Source organism: Sapajus apella, unplaced genomic scaffold, assembly GCF_009761245.1.
Source record: "Sapajus apella isolate SASKATOON/1434 unplaced genomic scaffold, GSC_monkey_1.0 scaffold28, whole genome shotgun sequence".
In the NCBI taxonomy this organism is placed as follows: domain Eukaryota; kingdom Metazoa; phylum Chordata; class Mammalia; order Primates; family Cebidae; genus Sapajus; species Sapajus apella.
Genome location: NW_022436968.1, coordinates 8701055 through 8718908, shown reverse-complemented (window position 1 = coordinate 8718908; position 17854 = coordinate 8701055). Strand labels below are relative to the sequence as shown.

Below are 17854 nucleotides of genomic sequence, written 5' to 3'. Positions count from 1 at the left end.
GCTTTCACCCCACCCCCAAGGGAGACTTGAAATTTGATAGCTTCTGATAATAAAACAGAAATTTTACCAAAAAAAAAAAAAAAAAAAAAAAAGCATTAGCATTGCTTATATTCTGTCAAAACTTAAGTTATTTGTACAGACCTATACAAAGCTTCTCCTAGGTAAGCACTTTGACAGAAAGGCAAATAAATGGAAATTGATACAGATTGTTTTTTTTTTTTTTTAAACTCTGAGAAGACTGTCAAAGGAAATTTAACATACACATTTCCATACTGATGTGGCTAGGAAAAAATGTACAAAGCATTGAGGATACATTGAGTGTGGAATCATAGACTAAAAGGCTAGAAGAAACTATTTAATTTGTTTGTTTGTTTGCTTGTTTGCTTTTTAAAGCAGGGTCTGGCTGTGTCACCCAGGCTGGAGTGCAGTGGCACAGTTACAGCTCACTGCAGTCACAACCTCCTGGGCTCAAACAATTCTCTCACTTCAGCCTTGAGAGTAGTTGGAATTATATTCGTGTACCATGCCTGGCTAATTTTTGTATTTTTTGTAGAGAAGGGGCTTTGCCATGTTGCCCCAAGCTGGTCTTGAACTCCTGGGCTTAAGCAAACCACCCACCTCAGCCTCCCAGAGAGCTGGGATTACAGGCATGAGTCAGGTGCCTGGCCAGAAACTAATTTATCCTTTATTTCTTTTTTTTTTTTTCTTTCTTTTTCTTTTTTTTTTTTTTTTTCCTGATCTAAGTCCCAGATGAGCCATTATCCTTTATTTCTTGATGGAGAAACTGAATTCAAGGAATGTGTGAGAACCTTCCTAGGGTTAGTCAGTAGCAGAGCTTGGATCCAACTTTCAGCCTCTGAAATTGTGTCTAGTGCTCTTTCTACTTCATAATTCTTCCTCCGAGGAAGGAATGAGAAATAATTGTTTTATACTCTAGAAGGCCTAGAACAGAATTCGGCAGCGCCTAACATTCTGTTCTCTTCAGGATTAAACTTTTTATTTCTTCCTTAATTTGAACATTTTCGTGTAGTTAGTGGAATTATAACTCCACAGTCTTTTAGTTTTTGTTCTTGTTGGGTTGTTTAAAGTACTCTAGATGGCAACCATTGGCATATTACTGGCATAATTTTTGACACATCTGCATGTCAACTCTACCATGTACTTTTTAAAAAAGATATGTAGGCTGGGCATGGTGGCTCACACCTGTAATCCCAGCACTTTGGGAGGCTCGGGCAAGCAGATCACCTGAGGTCAGGAGTTTAAGACCAGCCTGGCCAACATGGCAACCCATCTCTACTAAAAAATACAAAAATTAGCCAGGCATACTGGCGGGCACCTAGAATCCCAGCTACTTGGGAGGCTGAGGCAGGGAGAATTGTTTGGGAGGCAAAAGTTGCAGTGAGCCAAGAGATCATGTCACTGCGCTCCAGCCTGGGTGACATAGTGAGACTCTGTGAGGCAGAAGGGGGTATGCTAATGTAAATTTTATTTAAAAACGACATATATTCATGCCTAAATAAATAAACAACCAAAGTCATTTGCCATAAATAGAAAATAACCTTAGAAATGAACAAAAAATAATGTTATTGTTGCCTACTAAAGCTCCTCAGCCTAAGGCATACCTTTATTTGTTAAAAGATTAGCAAATATGAGTAGAGTTGCTAATTCAAGTTAGCACCAATCTGAGCCTTTTTTTTTCTTTTTTCAGTCTTTTCTTTTCTTTTTTTTTTTTTTTTTTTTTTTTTTTTGTGAGACAGATCCCTCTTGTTGCCCCAGCTGGAGTGCAATGGCATGATCTCGGCTCACTACAACCTACACCTCCTGGGTTCAAGCAATTCTCCTGCCTTAGCCTCCCGAGTAGCTGGGATTATAGGCATGTGCTACCATGCCCGGCTAATTTTGTATTTTTAATAGAGAAGGGGTTTCACCATGTTGGCCAGGCTGGAACTCCCAGTTTCACCATGTTGGCCAGGCTGGAACTCCTGACCTCAGGTGATTGCCCACCTCGGCCTCCCACAGTGCTCGGATTACAGGCGTGAGCCACTGCACCTAACCCAATCTGAGCCTTTCCTTTTGTAGTAAGCAGAAAGACTAAGAGAATATTGAAAAGAAAATAAAATTCTTACTGTGATTCATTGTTATGTAATATCAAGTTTGTGTAACACTTCAGATAACCTTTTTAATCAGTTTTGAGAAAACTACAGTTCATGCATTTACCATCATTAATATCTAAAACCAGAGTCCTTTAGAATCCTGTTATTCTCCAAGAGAACTACAAAAGGCAATACAGCATAATGGAGGCCCTAGATATGTTCAAATGTACAGTAGCTAAGCTCTCTTACTTAATTTGTTTGGATTCACATCCTGTCTTTACCACCTGATTACATGTGTGACCATGGGCAAGACATCATTCTCTAACCCTCATTTTCTAAAACACGGGTTGTTATCAAGCTTTAAAGTTCCAACTGCATATAAAAATTTACAATGTTGAATAAACATTAGTTACTATTTTGTTACCATATTGTGAATTGTTCTGACTTTTAAGAAACTGTGTATGACAGGCATGGTGACACGCGCCTGAAGTCCCAGCTGCTACTCAGGAGGCTGAGGTGAGAGAATTGCTTGAGCCTATAAGGTTGAGGCTGCAGTGAGTGGTGATTGTGTCACTGCATTCCAGCATTGGCAACAAAGCAAGATTCTGTCTTAAAATTACAATATAATACAATACAATACAACACAATACAGAAACTGTGTATAAGCCTCCTATGATGGCAGGAAAGCAAACTACCATTATGTAGAACAAAAACATTTTTAGGCGGCTAACTTTGTATGAAGGTTAACTTTTCCTCCTCATTTTGGGAGACTCATGTTGCATAAGAGATGCATTCCACTTTGCTCTAGATCAACTCCAAGCCGAAAGTTTTCCAAAAGGGCACACTAAGGTAAGAACCCATAGTTAAATGTTTAGAAAACAATTTGCCACCCACCTCTAATGGTCTTGTTATCCTCTTCTGAGTCACCTCTTCAAGTTGGCAGCCTTTCCACCTGCTGATGGTGCCACCCAGTATCAGGGGCATGTGTGGACTTCTTAAGATTGTTTCTCAAGGCATGGTAGCAGGTGCTGGAGTTGGTGACAGGGGCAGGTCATTTAAAGATCTGGTCATAGATTCTAGATTGTTTGGACACTAAAATACAAAACTGGCCAGCCATGGTGGCTCCCGCCTGTAATCCCAGCACTTTGGGAGGCCAAGGCAGGCGGATCACTTGAGGCCAGGAGTTCAAGATCAGCCTGGCCAACATAGTAAAACCCCATGTCTATAAAAATACAAAAGTTAGCCAGCTGTGGTGGTGCACACACACACACACACACACACACACACACACACACAACCACACAACAAAGAACGTAAAAACTAAGAAAAGTACAGGACTGAGCGGAGAAGAAATAGGGGGAGCAGGCTAAGAACATATGAGAGAAAAGAATATATGATGAATGAAGTAGATAAAGAAAAATCAAGATAAAAAGAAAAGAAAGAGAAGTTTCCATGGTACAGCTCCCCATCATAAAGCACAAGATACCCTAAGGCATTTCTCAGTCTAAACAAGACCACAAAAAGAAAAGACTGGTGTAAGGAAGATGGTGTAAAAATGGATGGCACCAAAGTGACAACAATTAGAGGAAAAAAGAGGAAGGTGTTTGGTTAAGAAACAAGGCTTATATAGACAGTTATTTTTATATTGTGTGTAAGTATGTGTTATATACATGTTACGTTCACATCAGTAGCTTTGAAAGCATACTTTTATATTGCCGACATGTCTTTATGTGAAAGCAACAAGACTTAAAGATTTGATTTTCTTCCATAAGCCACATTCCTTGACTCTAGTCAAGCCTCACAGAGTAACAGACAATAAATTCCAGTCTTTTCCACACCAGTCTAACTCTGAGGTGGTGGCTGTTTGGTTTCTATTAGAAACATTAAGAGAAATAAATGATTTTAGACTCATGGAAAAAGTACTTTCCAACAATCTTAGTGTCACAGATATAAAATTTCCAAATTTGGAAAATATTTAGTGAAAAATATTTATTATAACAGTTAAAATAATAAAAATCTATTGCTTTCTTGCCCCTGAGCTTAAGCAAAGAAAAAAAAAATCTATTGCTTTTCTCAGTTGCTTGGAAAGCATAACTGAAAGTGGACACACTGAAAAGACTGCAGTGGAGATCCTTCAATTTCAGCCTCTGGAGATTATAGTTACTTACCCTGCAAAATATATATCTACTATGTATCCACAAAAATAAAAAAAACTAAAACAAAGGTTACAGTTACTATGTAACAACCAGCGTGCTCATTTTTTTTTTTTTTTTAAACGGGATTGCCTCCCACTAAGGTGATAGCAACAAATAGTAACCAGTGTTGCAGTGAACTGGTTGGTCAAAGACAGAAGGTCTTAACATTGGTTGTGCAGAGGAAACAACTGAGGTGCTTTAAAAAAAAATGCTGACACCTGGCCACTCCCAGCGATTTGGATTTTATTAGGTGAGATGCAGCCTGGGTATCTCACTGTGGGCATCAAGAGTTTAAAAGCGCCCCAGATTTTTCTAATGTACAGCAAAATTTGAGAAACACTAAAAACCCTGCTACTGACCAATATGGTCCATGGACCAACAGCATTGCTATTACCTGAGAGCTTGTTACAGATGCAGAATGCTAGGCCTCACCTCAGGCTGATGAAGTAGAATCTGAATATTTTTCAAGGTTCCCATGTGGTTTGGTTTATATGTACATTAATGTCTGAGGAGCACTGCTCTAAGGGAATTCTTGTCACTGATCATTTTTTGTTGCTCTGATGTTAGACATTAATTCTATAATTAATAAAAGATGAAAGAAAAATAACTGAACTTTCATTCTCTAAAACTCAGGAAAAAAGACTTTCATCTGTGACATTCTGTAGCATGATAAAAGGTTGTTGATGTGAAATGAGATCCATATATGTAGGGTTGCCAGATAAAATATAGGATAGCCAAGTAAATGTGAATTTCAGATAAATGATGATTTTTTTTTTTATTTTTAGTGAAAGTATGTTTCAAATATTGTATAGGACCTATGTATGCTAAAAAAGTATTCATTGTTGATTTGAAATCCAAATTTAACTGGACATTCTGTATTTTTATCTGCTAAATTTGGCAACTCTACGTATATTCCCAGGAGCCTCTCTTTGCTCTCTAGGCTTTCCTAGTTTAAAAAAAAAAAGGAAATGATACCATAAATGGCCAAGTGGCTGCCCCCTAAGCTGTCTAGACCGATTGCCTGTAATGTGTTTCTCATCCAGCCCAGACACAGGACTCTGACTTAAGGAAGCCAGGCTGGTGACTCATCTAACTGGGAAATTTACTTGCTGACTCAGGAGGACATAGTTCTTGGCAAACTTTTGCCTCAGTATAAACCAAAAGGGAAAAAATATATATATATATATAAGCGAATGTTAAATACAGGCAATGTATTAGAACACTTTAACTTAAGGCAGCAAGCAAATTAATCACATATTTTCTTTCAGTTGATTAAATGAGATTCTCATGATTTCCTTTTTTACCATAGCTTATCCTAAAGTGACTTTTGATAACAACAAAAGGTTTTATTTAAATGTGAAAATGGTAGAGAGAATAAGGATGAATTGAATTCAGGTACAGAGTATAAAATTCATCGTTCACTCCAGGAGGAAATCCGAAGATGGCAGACTTGCCCATGGTTGCACTCAGAGTTTGTTGTTTTTCTTAAGAATTAACTGCTATTTAAGTCCTCTCAGAGGCCACTTACCAAGAATATGTTTTAAATCAATTTTCTCAATATTCCATGTAGCTTGTGAACACAGTAGCAAATTCTTGGAGCAGAAACATAGGTGTGGCTTGGGTGGAAGCCCTCCCTTTGCAAGCATGGTGGAAGAGGAAACTAAATTTATGTAGCCAGTTCTGATTTTTTCATATTTAAAAAGTCTTTGATGGGAAAAACCTGAATAAAATAATTGTGAATATATGCAATTCCATTGTATCAACAATTTTTTTCTTAAATAAGTCCATAGTTGTTTTTGAGTAGGTCCAAAATGGAAGTTAGATACCAACTCTTTCTTTTTTTTCTTTTGAGCTTCTGAATCTTTTCAAATGAGGTTGGACCCTCATATTTAATGACTATTAGCCATGACATTAACAATCCTGGTTTTAGGACTGGAAAGTAAACCAACCCATTTCTAGCAAGTACAGACAGAAATTTTCATTTCAAACAAAGCCCATAAACAGCATATCCCGTAAGTTTCATAAACACCAACAATCCCTGCAGATATGATGGAGAAGACACTAAGTATCAAATACTGTGGTGTACAGGAAAAATAAATACAGCCACAAAATGCTTTGTGACTGAATCTATCAAGAAATTGAATCTATTTTTTTCTCTGCTTTGAACTTGGTCTGGCCATCTCACTTGCTTTGACCCAACAAAATGTGGCAGAAATGATATACAAGCAAGCCTAGGCCTCAGATAAGCTTGTAACTTCCACCTTTGCTGTTTTGGAGCATTGCCCTGAGAAGCTGCTTCAGCCGACTGGAGGATGAAAAATCACAAGAAGAACTGAGATGCCCTGCTAACAGCCAGCAGCACTGCCAAATACATGAATGTGGCCATTTTGGACCTTCCAGTCTAGCCATGCCTTTACAGAAGGATACTGCTTGGCTGAGCCCTGGAGAGGCCAGAAGAGGAACTGCAAGTGAACCCACATAGAATCATGAGAAAGAAGAAATCATTATCTAAAACTACTAGATAATGATTTATTGGGGAGGAGTTGCTATGTAGCAATAGGTAACTAAAAAGATGGAATGCCCAAACTTCCGTGTGCATAAAACTCCCCAAAAGAAACTCTTTAAAAAAAGATCTCAGGTCTCCACCCCAGAAATCCTGATTTAATTTTATACAAAGACCCCAGATGGCAGTGGTCCTCAGACACCTTTTGGGAAACACACCCTAGCAGGATTTTCTTCACCACAGAGGAGGCTTGAGGCAGGTAGCCACATAGCTGTGCACTGCTCCTGCAAAGGATGCCACTGTAGCTGTACAGTGCAAATTTGTATCACCATCATCCTACGTAGTGTTCCCAGTACTGACAGAGCATTTTTGTTTATACATATTTAATTATATAATGGAAATTGAATAGATTATTTCTATTCTTCCTCACTTACCTAATATGGATTATTGGAGAGGGTGTTGAATGGAAGAGCAGAAACAGCATAGCCCCCAGTGGAAACGGGCTTGGTGGAGACTGACTGAAGTTGATATGGACTAAAGTCTTGATATGGGCTACACAGCAAAAATGCAGCTGAGTTGAGGCAGAAGTGTGATAAAATGTGTGCAGATGTTTTTTGAGTATTATGAAAGGGAGAGAGAGGAGAAAAGGGAAGGCAGACGCTTGAGTGGAGAACCATAGAAATTGCAGGTGAATATGCTGAAATCACTATAGAAAGATGATACACCTATTATGTTGCAGCTATGATTAGGGCATCTAAATAAGTAAAAGACTCAGTCATTTTTCTCAAGAAGATTCATTTTCATCTTTCTATAGTGCATGTACAGTCATATGAAAAAGAGAAAATTTTATTTCAAACTCTGGTGCCAGAATCATTTTTAGAATAAGAACATTTTAAACTTAGTTTTTCATTCAAAATTTTGAGTCTTGCAGTATAAGTCCCAAACATTGTCTGAAAAAAATAGGGCAAAACAAAGAGAAGTCTTAGTTGCTCAGTATGAAATCTGAGAAAGATTTAGACATGACCGCGGCCCAGAAGGAAGACACAGGGGCCTAGGAATGAGGACAAGAAGAAAAGAAGGTCTGGTGGTAAGAAGTACACACAACACAATGGCAGGCCAGGAGGCTGAGAAGGAGACACAGTCAACGCAACGTTCCCATGGTAGGAATGGCTGAGGGTTGTAAACATGTCTACTATTCACCTGTAAGTGGTTAGCTGGTTTCCACTGCATTACCCTAAAATATTACCCTTCACCATCACCGTCAGACTTTCTACAGAATTCTGCTACATGCAACCACTCCACCATGCATTCAGATTCCTTTGCGGAATAAATGTAAAAGGGGCCATGTTCCATTTTTCAGTTTGGATGAAGCATGTGCAGGGTTGAGTAAATAAACCAGATGCAGAAGGTGAAGTGCCAGTGAGATTGGGAACTTAATGTTGGCTTAAGCCTCTGTGAGAATTCTTGGAACACTGGCAAGAATCCTGGCAATAGTGGGAATTATGCATAGCCCACACACAATCTCAGATATGCAAGTAACATCACATTATTTACATTAAAATCAACTTGATCTGATTCAGTATCCTGATTATTCCTTCATGACCCCATCAATTTCTGTGGCTTTGCTCCTTCCAAGCAGAGAAATATGTGCTGAATCTGGAAGTTCCTGCATTTAGGGTTTGGTGTCCACAACCTGGAACCTTGCCATCACATTTGAAGATGAGACATGTGTCCCAGAGGAGAAGAGATATTGAAGGCGGTAAAAAGGAAAAGCAAGGTCAAAAATATTGATGCCACAGCAGCTTCCCTTTTCTTTCCACTGCACTTGGCACACTAATTCTGTGATGATTAAATTAATGAATAAATGAATTCCTAATATTAAAAATAGAAAAATGTGGTACAGAGTGGAACATTAATAGAGAAAAAGTTTTCTCATTTATTTTTGCTGCTATGGCAATATGAAGTTGAAAGAGACTTTAGAATATCAAATCTGATTCCTTAACCTCTGTATCAATACCATCTATAACTATACTGTCCAATTTGGGAGCATTAGATACATGTGGCAATGAAAAGTATTTTTTAAGTTTAAATTTAACTTTTCCATCATACTAGTCACAATTCAAGAGCTCAAGAGCCACATATGTGTAATACAAGTATTCAGACAGTATAGATATGGAATATTTTCATCATTGCTGAAAGTTATAGTAGATAACACAGATTTATTACATTCCTATCAAATGATCATCTAGCCTTAGTTTTCAATCTTCTTAATAAGTGTCATTTACTATTGCATTTTAGGCCAGCCATATTGTTAGATTGTTCTTGAAGTTTCTTCCATATATTTATCCTAGATATTTTAGACGTATGAAAAGATTTATTCTGTATAGAGAGTACTTCATTAAAGCAACTGTTTAGAAATTTTGCTAATAATAAAGATAGTCTAAACTGAAAGAGTTAGAATGAGACAGAATTAAAAAATTAAGTTTCTTAAGGAATCTCCTCTAACTAAAGAATAGAATTGATTCATGTAAACATCTCCATACTAGTAATTTAGTCAAAACTCAGAAGAAAAGAAATCCAACTGTAGAAATATCTTTATGCTTCACAAAAATGCTGAAATGCATAAAACCTTTAATTTTTTTTGTTTCTATGTGCTAAATCTAATGCAATTATGGAATTAAGAGATGTGTATCTAACATCTTAGTGAACATAATCATTTTCTATTAAATCCAAATATATCCATAAAGACTGAAAGATGAAAATCATTAACTAGTCTTCAAGTTTTAGAGGAAGTAAGGATGGAGGGTTTAGGAAACCTTCCAGTAGGAACAAAATTAGTGATGGCACAGGACCATCTGAAAATTGGAGTATTGCTCACAATGACTTAATCCATACTTGTTTTATTAATGCCAACAATTGGAGGAGCTTCCACAGAACATATAAACACATAAAGACTCTAGACAGTGAACTGACTCATCTTTCTGTAAATAATAATAACGTTGTGTCATCACGAAAACTACCTGACAATGTTTGTCTTTTAGCTACTCTTCTCTTTTAGAGTGGTCAGTATATTTAGAATAATTTCCATCTAAATAGGATTAAGAATAAAAATGTTCAGCCCTCAAATTTTAAATCTTTGAGGAATTAAGGTGAGTATATCAGTTAAGATTAGATTAGTCAAGGTATAGCTAAAAATCCACGTCATAACAGCAAAGATAAAGGTATATTTTTATTCTGCATAATACAGGTTTACAGTTCAAAACTGAGGTGATGGTCCATGGCTATCAGAAACACAAACTTTCTGTTCTATAATTCTTAAATCATGATCTCTATTACCAAGCATGGCTTCATGTTCACAATGTGGCTGCTGTAGCTCCAACTATCACTGAATCCATGTCTTGGGCAGCAGCTATATAGAAACTGAAATACAAAAAATTTTCCTTGTGATACTTAAGATAGGCCCCCTCTAACAACTTTCCTAGAAGCGCTACCTGACAATTTCTACTGACATAACTTGTCCATCTGTAGGAAGCTGGAAATGGTTTCTTTTTTTCTAGCTAGACCATTGTTGCCACCACACATGATAGGGGTTTTATTACCAAACAAGAAGCAGGCAATGAATATTGGATAGCTAGCTAGCAGTCTCTGTCCAAATAAGTGAATTACCTTTTCTTTGTGTTAAACTTACATTTTTGCACAAGCCATATTGTATGGCTTGTGTATACAATATATATACAATATACTTAGTGATATTGAAAACAGAGTTGTGTAGCAGTAGAGAGCATAGGATGTAATTAGGGTGATCTGTGTTCCAGTTTGCCCTAGAGAGTTCCAGTGTATAGCTCTTGTATCAATATAGTTATTATTAGTGTTTTTATTACTCTCTAAAGTATCTCTGTTGGATAATAAATTGTATGGTCACCTTAGCTATTGTAAACTGGCTAGAAAATCTCTAACACTTCCTAGCTCTGGTGACCTTAGCAAATTACTTACTTTTATAAACTTATTGTATTAGTTATCTATTGCTGAATAACAAATTTTATACCCCAACTATATCAGCTCAAAACAACAAACATTTTCTCACAGCTTCCATGGGTCAGTAATTGAAGAGCTGTTTAGTTGGATGGTCCTGGCTGAGGGTCTCACTTGAGGTTCAGAGGCTGGCAGGAGCTGCTACCATGTAAGGGTCTCATTAGGAAGCAGGATCCACTCTGAAAAGTATTTGCTCACATGGCGGTTGGGAGGGGGCCTCAGGTCTCATCATGTGGGTTTCTCCATAAGGCAGCTTGTGTGTCCTCACAACATGGCAGCTGGCTTCCCCTCCAAGAGACAACAAAAGGAGGCATCAGCGCTTTTTATGCCATAGACAGCAAAGTCCCACACTCACTTTCTGTTTATTCATTAAAAGCAGTTCACTAAGTCCAGCTCACACTCCAGGGGGGACTATAAGCACATGCTACCATGCCTGGGTACATTTTTTGTTTTTTACAGAGATGGGGGTTCACCATAATGCCCAGGCTGGTGTCTAACTCCTTGGCTCAAGTGATCTGCCCGCCTTGGCCTCCCAAAGGGCTGGATTACAGGTGTGAGCCAACACACATGGTCATGCTTTCTATTTTGGTGCTTTGAATCTCAGTTTTATCTATCTTCTATCACAGATTATACAAACTCTGAAAGATAAGTTTGAAAAAGGACTGTTTTGGAAATAGGACCACAAGGAAGGTGCTCAATAAATGTGTAACTCTAGGAGGAAATATGGCTGGATATTTAAAATGTAAGTTTGAGTCTAGTAGAAACACTACGTTTTAATATATATTTATGATACATATGTATATGTATACATATATAGAGAGAGAGGGAGCAAGAGAGAGACAGGGTCTTGCTCTATTGCCCAGGCTGGAGTAGCGTGATCATAGTTCCCTGGAACCTCAAACTCCTGGGCTCAAGCAATCCTCCTGCGTCAGCCTCCCATGTTTGTAGGGATGGGGTCTCGCTATGTTTCCCAGGCTGGTCTCAAACATCTGGCCTCATGCCATCGCCTCCTAGAGTGTTGTGATTACAGGCATGATTTACCTTGCCTGGCCAATGTATATTTTCTTAATCTACTCATTAACTTTCTCTTCACACTTGAGTTAATATAGTGATGTCACTGAATTCTTGCTATGCTGCCCAGGCTGGTCTCAATCTCCTGGGCTCAGGTAATCCTCACACTTCTACCTTGCAAAACAGTGGAAATATGTTAGTTATTATTAAGTCTCTGGACAATGGAATTAATTCCTAAGGTCCCATAAGCTCCGAGGACATAAAGAATATAAGGTATGGTTCCTAAGAGAAGTCTTCCTAGGAGACAGGGTGATGAGGCTTAATACAAGCAATGAAAGAAGAGTAGGAAACAGCCACTTTGAGAACATTGTGTATGTTTGCATGTAACAGAAGGATGGAGGCTTGTGGAAAATGGTTTCAGAGGAGAACACATGTTGCCCAGGAAGATGGAGCCCTTTGAGCAAAAATGACACTCTGCAGAAATGTTAAGTAATTTAATGTGGTTGAAGCTCCTTTGTGAGGTGGGACATGGCAAGAAGTGAGAATTGAGAGCGTGACAATGCATAGGATCACCCTGAGTAGAAATGCTGTGACTCAAGAGCAGAGACTTGGGGAATCCTAGCACTGAAGGGGCAGTTTAAGAAACATGGCCCAGAAAGGTGACAAGTTTACTGCCTGCCTTCTATTCTTTTCCATTCACCCAAAGAACTGAAGTGCTGGCCAGAATCTTTTCTGATACAGATCAGATAGGAAAGGGCAGCACTGGGAGTGGAAGTGGTTATGGGGGTGAAGAAAGACCAAGTCAATTTCCTTAACAAACAGTCAAGAGAGGAGTGGCAGGAGTGAGTAAGACAAACAGCAATAAAAATTCTAGGGCAGGGTTTAGTGGGTTAAAGGGTCCAGAGAAATGGAGAGTAGAAGAAGGGGATTTTGAAGTTTCCATGGTTTATGATCGGAATCTCCTTTGAGGTTCTTTGAGAGAGAGAAAATTTGAAATTCCTCTTAAATTATGGACTAAGTTCCTGTGCTTGCAGAGAGAGCTGTGTGAAGCCCTGGTCTGATTACGATTATTGAAGGAATTGTTGAATAGACACAAGGGGAACTCAGAGGGAGTAATAATACTCATAAAAATTTACTATTGCTACCATACTAAACTCTAGTTGTAAAAGCATTAATAGCAACAAGAACTGTTCAATTCTAAGAGACAGTAGTATTATTTCCCTTTCAGAGATAAGAAAACTGAGGCACAGACTGGTTGGATTGATTTGCCCAGGGTTGCACAACTAGTACTTGGCAAAGCCAGGAATGGAACCCAGGTACTTCATTTTACAGAAACCACTGTAATCAAGATTTTTACTAAAGTATAGAGTAGTAGAGGATAAAATTCAAAGTCAAAATTCTTTTTATTATCTAATATTTTCTGAGAAAAGGATTATATTCAATGGATACTCAGTGCATACACAGAAGTTCTTGTTTTAAGTTGGAAGTCTGCTATAACAAAGTTTAAAGAGTAGTGTCATGGGATGGGGGAGGGGTATCACCATTCTTTCATAGAATAAAACATTCTTTTCCCTCTCCCATGCACACAGTACCAGGTGTAATGTGAATTCTGAATCAGCACTGTCTGAATTGACACGTTCGATAATGCAATTTGCAGGACACTATGTGAATGGCTGCTCAAGCATGGTCAGGCTTACAAAGAGATGTCTGCATTTATAACCCCAAGCTTCTGAAGGCACTGAGTTAGTCTGTTTCATAGTTTCCTAATTGAAATGTATATTTAATTTTTTTTTTTTTTTTTAGACAAAGTCTCACTCTGTCACTCAGGCTGGAGCACAGTGACCCACAATACCTCAATATCTTGGTTCAAGTGCAGCCTCCACCTCCCAGGTTCAAGCAATTCTCCTGCCTCAGCCTCCTGAATAGAATGGGATTACAGGCGCACACCACCACACCTGGCTAACTTTTGTATTTTTAGTAGAGATGGGGTTTCACCGTGTTGGCCAGACTGGTCTTGAACTCCTGACCTCAGGTGATCCACCCACCTTGGACTCCCAAAGTGTGGGGATTACAGGCATGAGTCACCCTGCCTGGCCTGTATGTTTATTTTTAAAACAAAACAAAACAAAACAAATTCCTTGATTTTCAAGACTGCTCATTCGAAATATACTCATAAAAAATGGCTCAATAATAAGCGCTTTTAGTAGCTGTTTGTAGTCCTATTGGGGGTGTACTGTTCACTCAAGTTTTGGTTGGTCTACATGTGCTGTCATTTCCTTGGCTTCTTCCTTTCCCTGGTCCTCTCACATTTCTTCACTCCACCCCGGTCTATTGGACACCTGTCCTGGGATCAGAAGTTGAGGAGTGGGAGACTTACTGGATCTAGCCAGAGTTTAAACTCTTCTGTCTTCCTTTCCTGAATGGATTTCCAGGTAGACTAATTCTCATGTTTTTAACATATAAAATACCCTTTGAGTTTATGCATACATTTCTATAGCCTCTTTGGTGTATTAGAAAAGAAGGCAAGAAATAAGGTGTATTTGCATTTATGTGTAAGGATTTGTGTAGGATTTCCTCTCTCAATCTAAAAGTAATTTCTTTTAGAAAGATGCTGGACCATACCTTGTAAAATGGAAATATTTAATGCAACCCTTTTTTTTTTTTTTTTTTTTTTGGCAGAGTCTTACTCTGTTGCCTGGGCTGGAGTGCAGTGGTGTTATCTCAGCTCACTGCAACCTCAGCCTCCCAGGTTCAAGCAATTCTCCTGCCTCAGCCTCCTGAGTAGCTGGGACTACAGGCACATGCTACCATACCAGGCTAATTTTTTGGCATTTCACTGTGTTGCCTAGGGTTGTCTTGAACTCCTGAGCTTAGGCAATCCACCCACCTTGGCCTTCTAAAGTACCAGGACTATAGGCGTGAGCCACCATGCCGGCCACAGCCGTGGTAGCTTTTTTTTTTAAACACAGGGTCTTGTTCTGTCACTCAAGCTGGAATGCAGTGACACACTCATGACTGACTGTAACCTGGAACTCCTGGCCCTAAGCGATCTAGCTGCCTTAGCTTCTGGCATAGCTAGGACTACAGGCATGCACCATACTCCCAGCTAGCTAATTTTTAATTTTTTTTGTAGAGAAGAGGTCTCCATATGTTCCCCTGGAACGCCTGGCCTCAAGCAATCCTCCTGCCTCAGTCTCCCAGTGCTGAGATTACCACCATGAGCACCTGGGCCAGGTCCAGTAAATACTATAAGCTCAAATTTGGCATTTTACTTCCGTTTATATACATATCCCTTTACAAGATTATTTGATAGTTATTAATGTATATTGTCATTGAATTTTAACAGTTACTTTGGGAAAACAGAAATTACTGTTCTAGTACTTGTAAGTTGTTAAGGTCCACACAATGCACTTAATCTTATTCAACAGAGTCTGTAGCACATGAAACACCTGAACTGTGGAAGAGTCACTTCTCTGTGCAGCTTGCTCATTTCATCTGGTATTCATTCATTGATTCAACATTTTATTGATGGATTACTATTTGCACGGCAAGGTGCTAGAAAATAGGAATACTAAGAAAAATGTCAAGGTTCCTGTCCTGAAGGCCCTCTCTCAGTCCAGTGGTGTCAAGGCTTGGCGGAATACATCAGTGGCAAATAAGCACGAGCGGCCTTATTTCATTGGTATGCATTCCTTCTTCCAGCCCTGAAATCATGTCTATCCGAACGTCCTAAATCAACAAATCAGTTTTTTCTAAATGATACAATTGCAGCTAACAAACTGGGAATAAGGCTTCGTTATTCTGACTTGATTTTAAACCATCATTGCACATTCTTCTTTGCCCTGCCAATCCTTTCTTTGACTACTGAAGTTAAGCTTTACACATCTCACTTGCAAGAGGCTATGCTGCCATTCTGGAAATTTGTAATTAAGTTCTGTGTTTGTGTGTGGGGTGGAGTGTAATTAAAGACCATTAATTACAGAGTTTCGTTCGTGAGAGCCTGCCAGGCTAAGTAGCAGAAACACGAGAAACGGATAAAAAACTTTCCTCATTTTTAAACAAAAGTCGCACGGAAGTTCCAGGCGGGACAAGGGCACGTGGGCGGCCCTTGCTACTCCAGTGGACGTGGTTGGACTGGGACGCTGGATCGTGACCCCCCTCCCCCCACCCCCAGTCCCCAGCCTGGGGCCTTCGTCCAGAAGCGGAGCCGCTGACCCAGGCTCAGGGGCTGGGAGCCCCCGCACAAGCTCCCGGGCCTCGGGACAGGCGGAGACTCCACGCACGGAAGTGCGCTGGGCTCTCTCGGGTGGAAGGGCGCCTCTCCTCCCCCACTTCCTTCTCCAGCTCCGCGGCACCGCCTCCCGGTCGGCTCCTCCTCCTCCTCCCTGTCTCCTCCCAGTGCCGCGGCGGCTCCCAGGCCCGAGGTGCGGCGCTCCCTCGGCAGTCCCCAGCCTCTGACGCTGCGTGGGGCGGCGGAGCGGGAGGGAAGCGAGGGGCCGCCTGCGCTGCTGTCCCCGCCCCGTGCGCTCTGCGCCCCTCTTCCCTGGCGGTCGCTCCCAGGCTCAGCCCTCCTGCCTTCCCCGGCGCTGTCCCGGGCTCGCCGAGAAGAGAGCGGCTGGCAAGTTTGGGCGCGCGCAGGCGGCGGGCCGCTGGCACCGGGCGCCTCGGTGGGGCGCGAGGAGGTGTCCACTGCTCCGGGCTCGGCGTCCCGCGCGCGCTTCGGTGATGGCTTCTCCGCCGGGGCGACGGCTGCGCCTCGGTCCCCACGGCCTCCTGCTTCTCCTCTCGGGACTCCTGCTACCTCTGTGCCGCACCTTCAACCTAGATGTGGACAGCCCTGCCGAGTACTCCGGCCCCGAGGGAAGCTACTTCGGCTTCGCGGTGGATTTCTTCGCTCCCAGCGCGTCTTCGTAAGTGGCCGCACTTGGAGCCGGAGCCGGAGCCGGAGCCGGCCCCCTCCCCCACCCTGCGCACCCACCCCGCGCACCCACCCAGCGTTTCTCCCCTGGGATTGATTTCCGAGAGATCCCGGGGTCTGTCTGTCCTACCCATCCTACCCTCTCAGAGTGGTTTATGTCCTGGGTGGAGGAAATATTTGGGAAGATGAACTCCCCTTGGTACCCATCACCCAGTTACACGCCACTCCTCACCTCTTAAAATTGGTTAGGGGCAGCGGGAGAGCTTTAAAGCAGACCTGTGCTCAAAATTCAGGGAAAGTGGGAAATCAACAAAGGCTGGTCTTGCGAGACTCCCCGCCCCCTGTGCTATTGTCGAGGATTTGCAGTGAGGCTCTTGGTAGCCTTTTTCTGCTTTATAGACTTAACGCCGGTCCTTTTCATTCCCCCTCAGCAAGCCCTCCCCCACTCTTTCTGCCTCTGTCTGATTTTGTTTCTTCTCACTCCTTTTGCAGACATTCTGATGACTTAAAATGACCATATTGCCCCACGGAATTCATTGTGTCCTATCTCTGGGACTGTCAGACATTTGCACATTTGAGGTTAAACAGATGAATTGAATGTGTCATCTGTTCTTTTTATAGTGATTCACTATTTAGGTCATTGTTCAGAAGGTACAAGGGTGTTTGCTGAGTTTTCACTCACTGCAGGTCATTAGAATACTGCAGCATTTAATAATTCAGTTATGTTTTCAAGTTGCCAGCGTTCCGCGTTGCAGGGACCTTCAGATTTGTGGCAGTTATTGTCATTATTGTCACTAAGTCTCCGACTTTACTGAATGCTGACGTCATTCTCACCATTCCACTCCCATATTAGCGTAAGGAATACTGTTTTAATGACCGTTCACTGGTTGTTTTATGATGTTTAAATCTTGTTTTCAAAAGAGAAACTGTTCTTAGAGTGGCATCTAAATGCTTAGAAATTGTGACAACATATTTTTGTTTCCATATTTGCTGTATAACATATCTCTTCGAGGTGAGGTAGAGGGTAATCTTGACGGTTAGTACTTGGATAGGACCATTTTCCACTACATACATGCCTAATTTGAGGATGGTCTCGTTTTTC

At 40.7% G+C, this 17854-nt stretch overlaps 1 protein-coding gene across 1 annotated transcript in view; it reads left to right on the top strand.

Moving 5' to 3' along the window:
• Window positions 1-16276: 16276 nt before the first annotated feature.
• Window positions 16277-17854, top strand: part of ITGAV (integrin subunit alpha V) — a 91236-nt gene continuing 89658 nt past the window's right edge. The window contains exon 1 of the mRNA XM_032292724.1: window positions 16277-16744. Within this exon, the coding sequence (XP_032148615.1) occupies window positions 16560-16744 (185 nt within the window). The 5' untranslated portion in view covers window positions 16277-16559. The remainder of the gene's footprint in view (window positions 16745-17854) is intronic.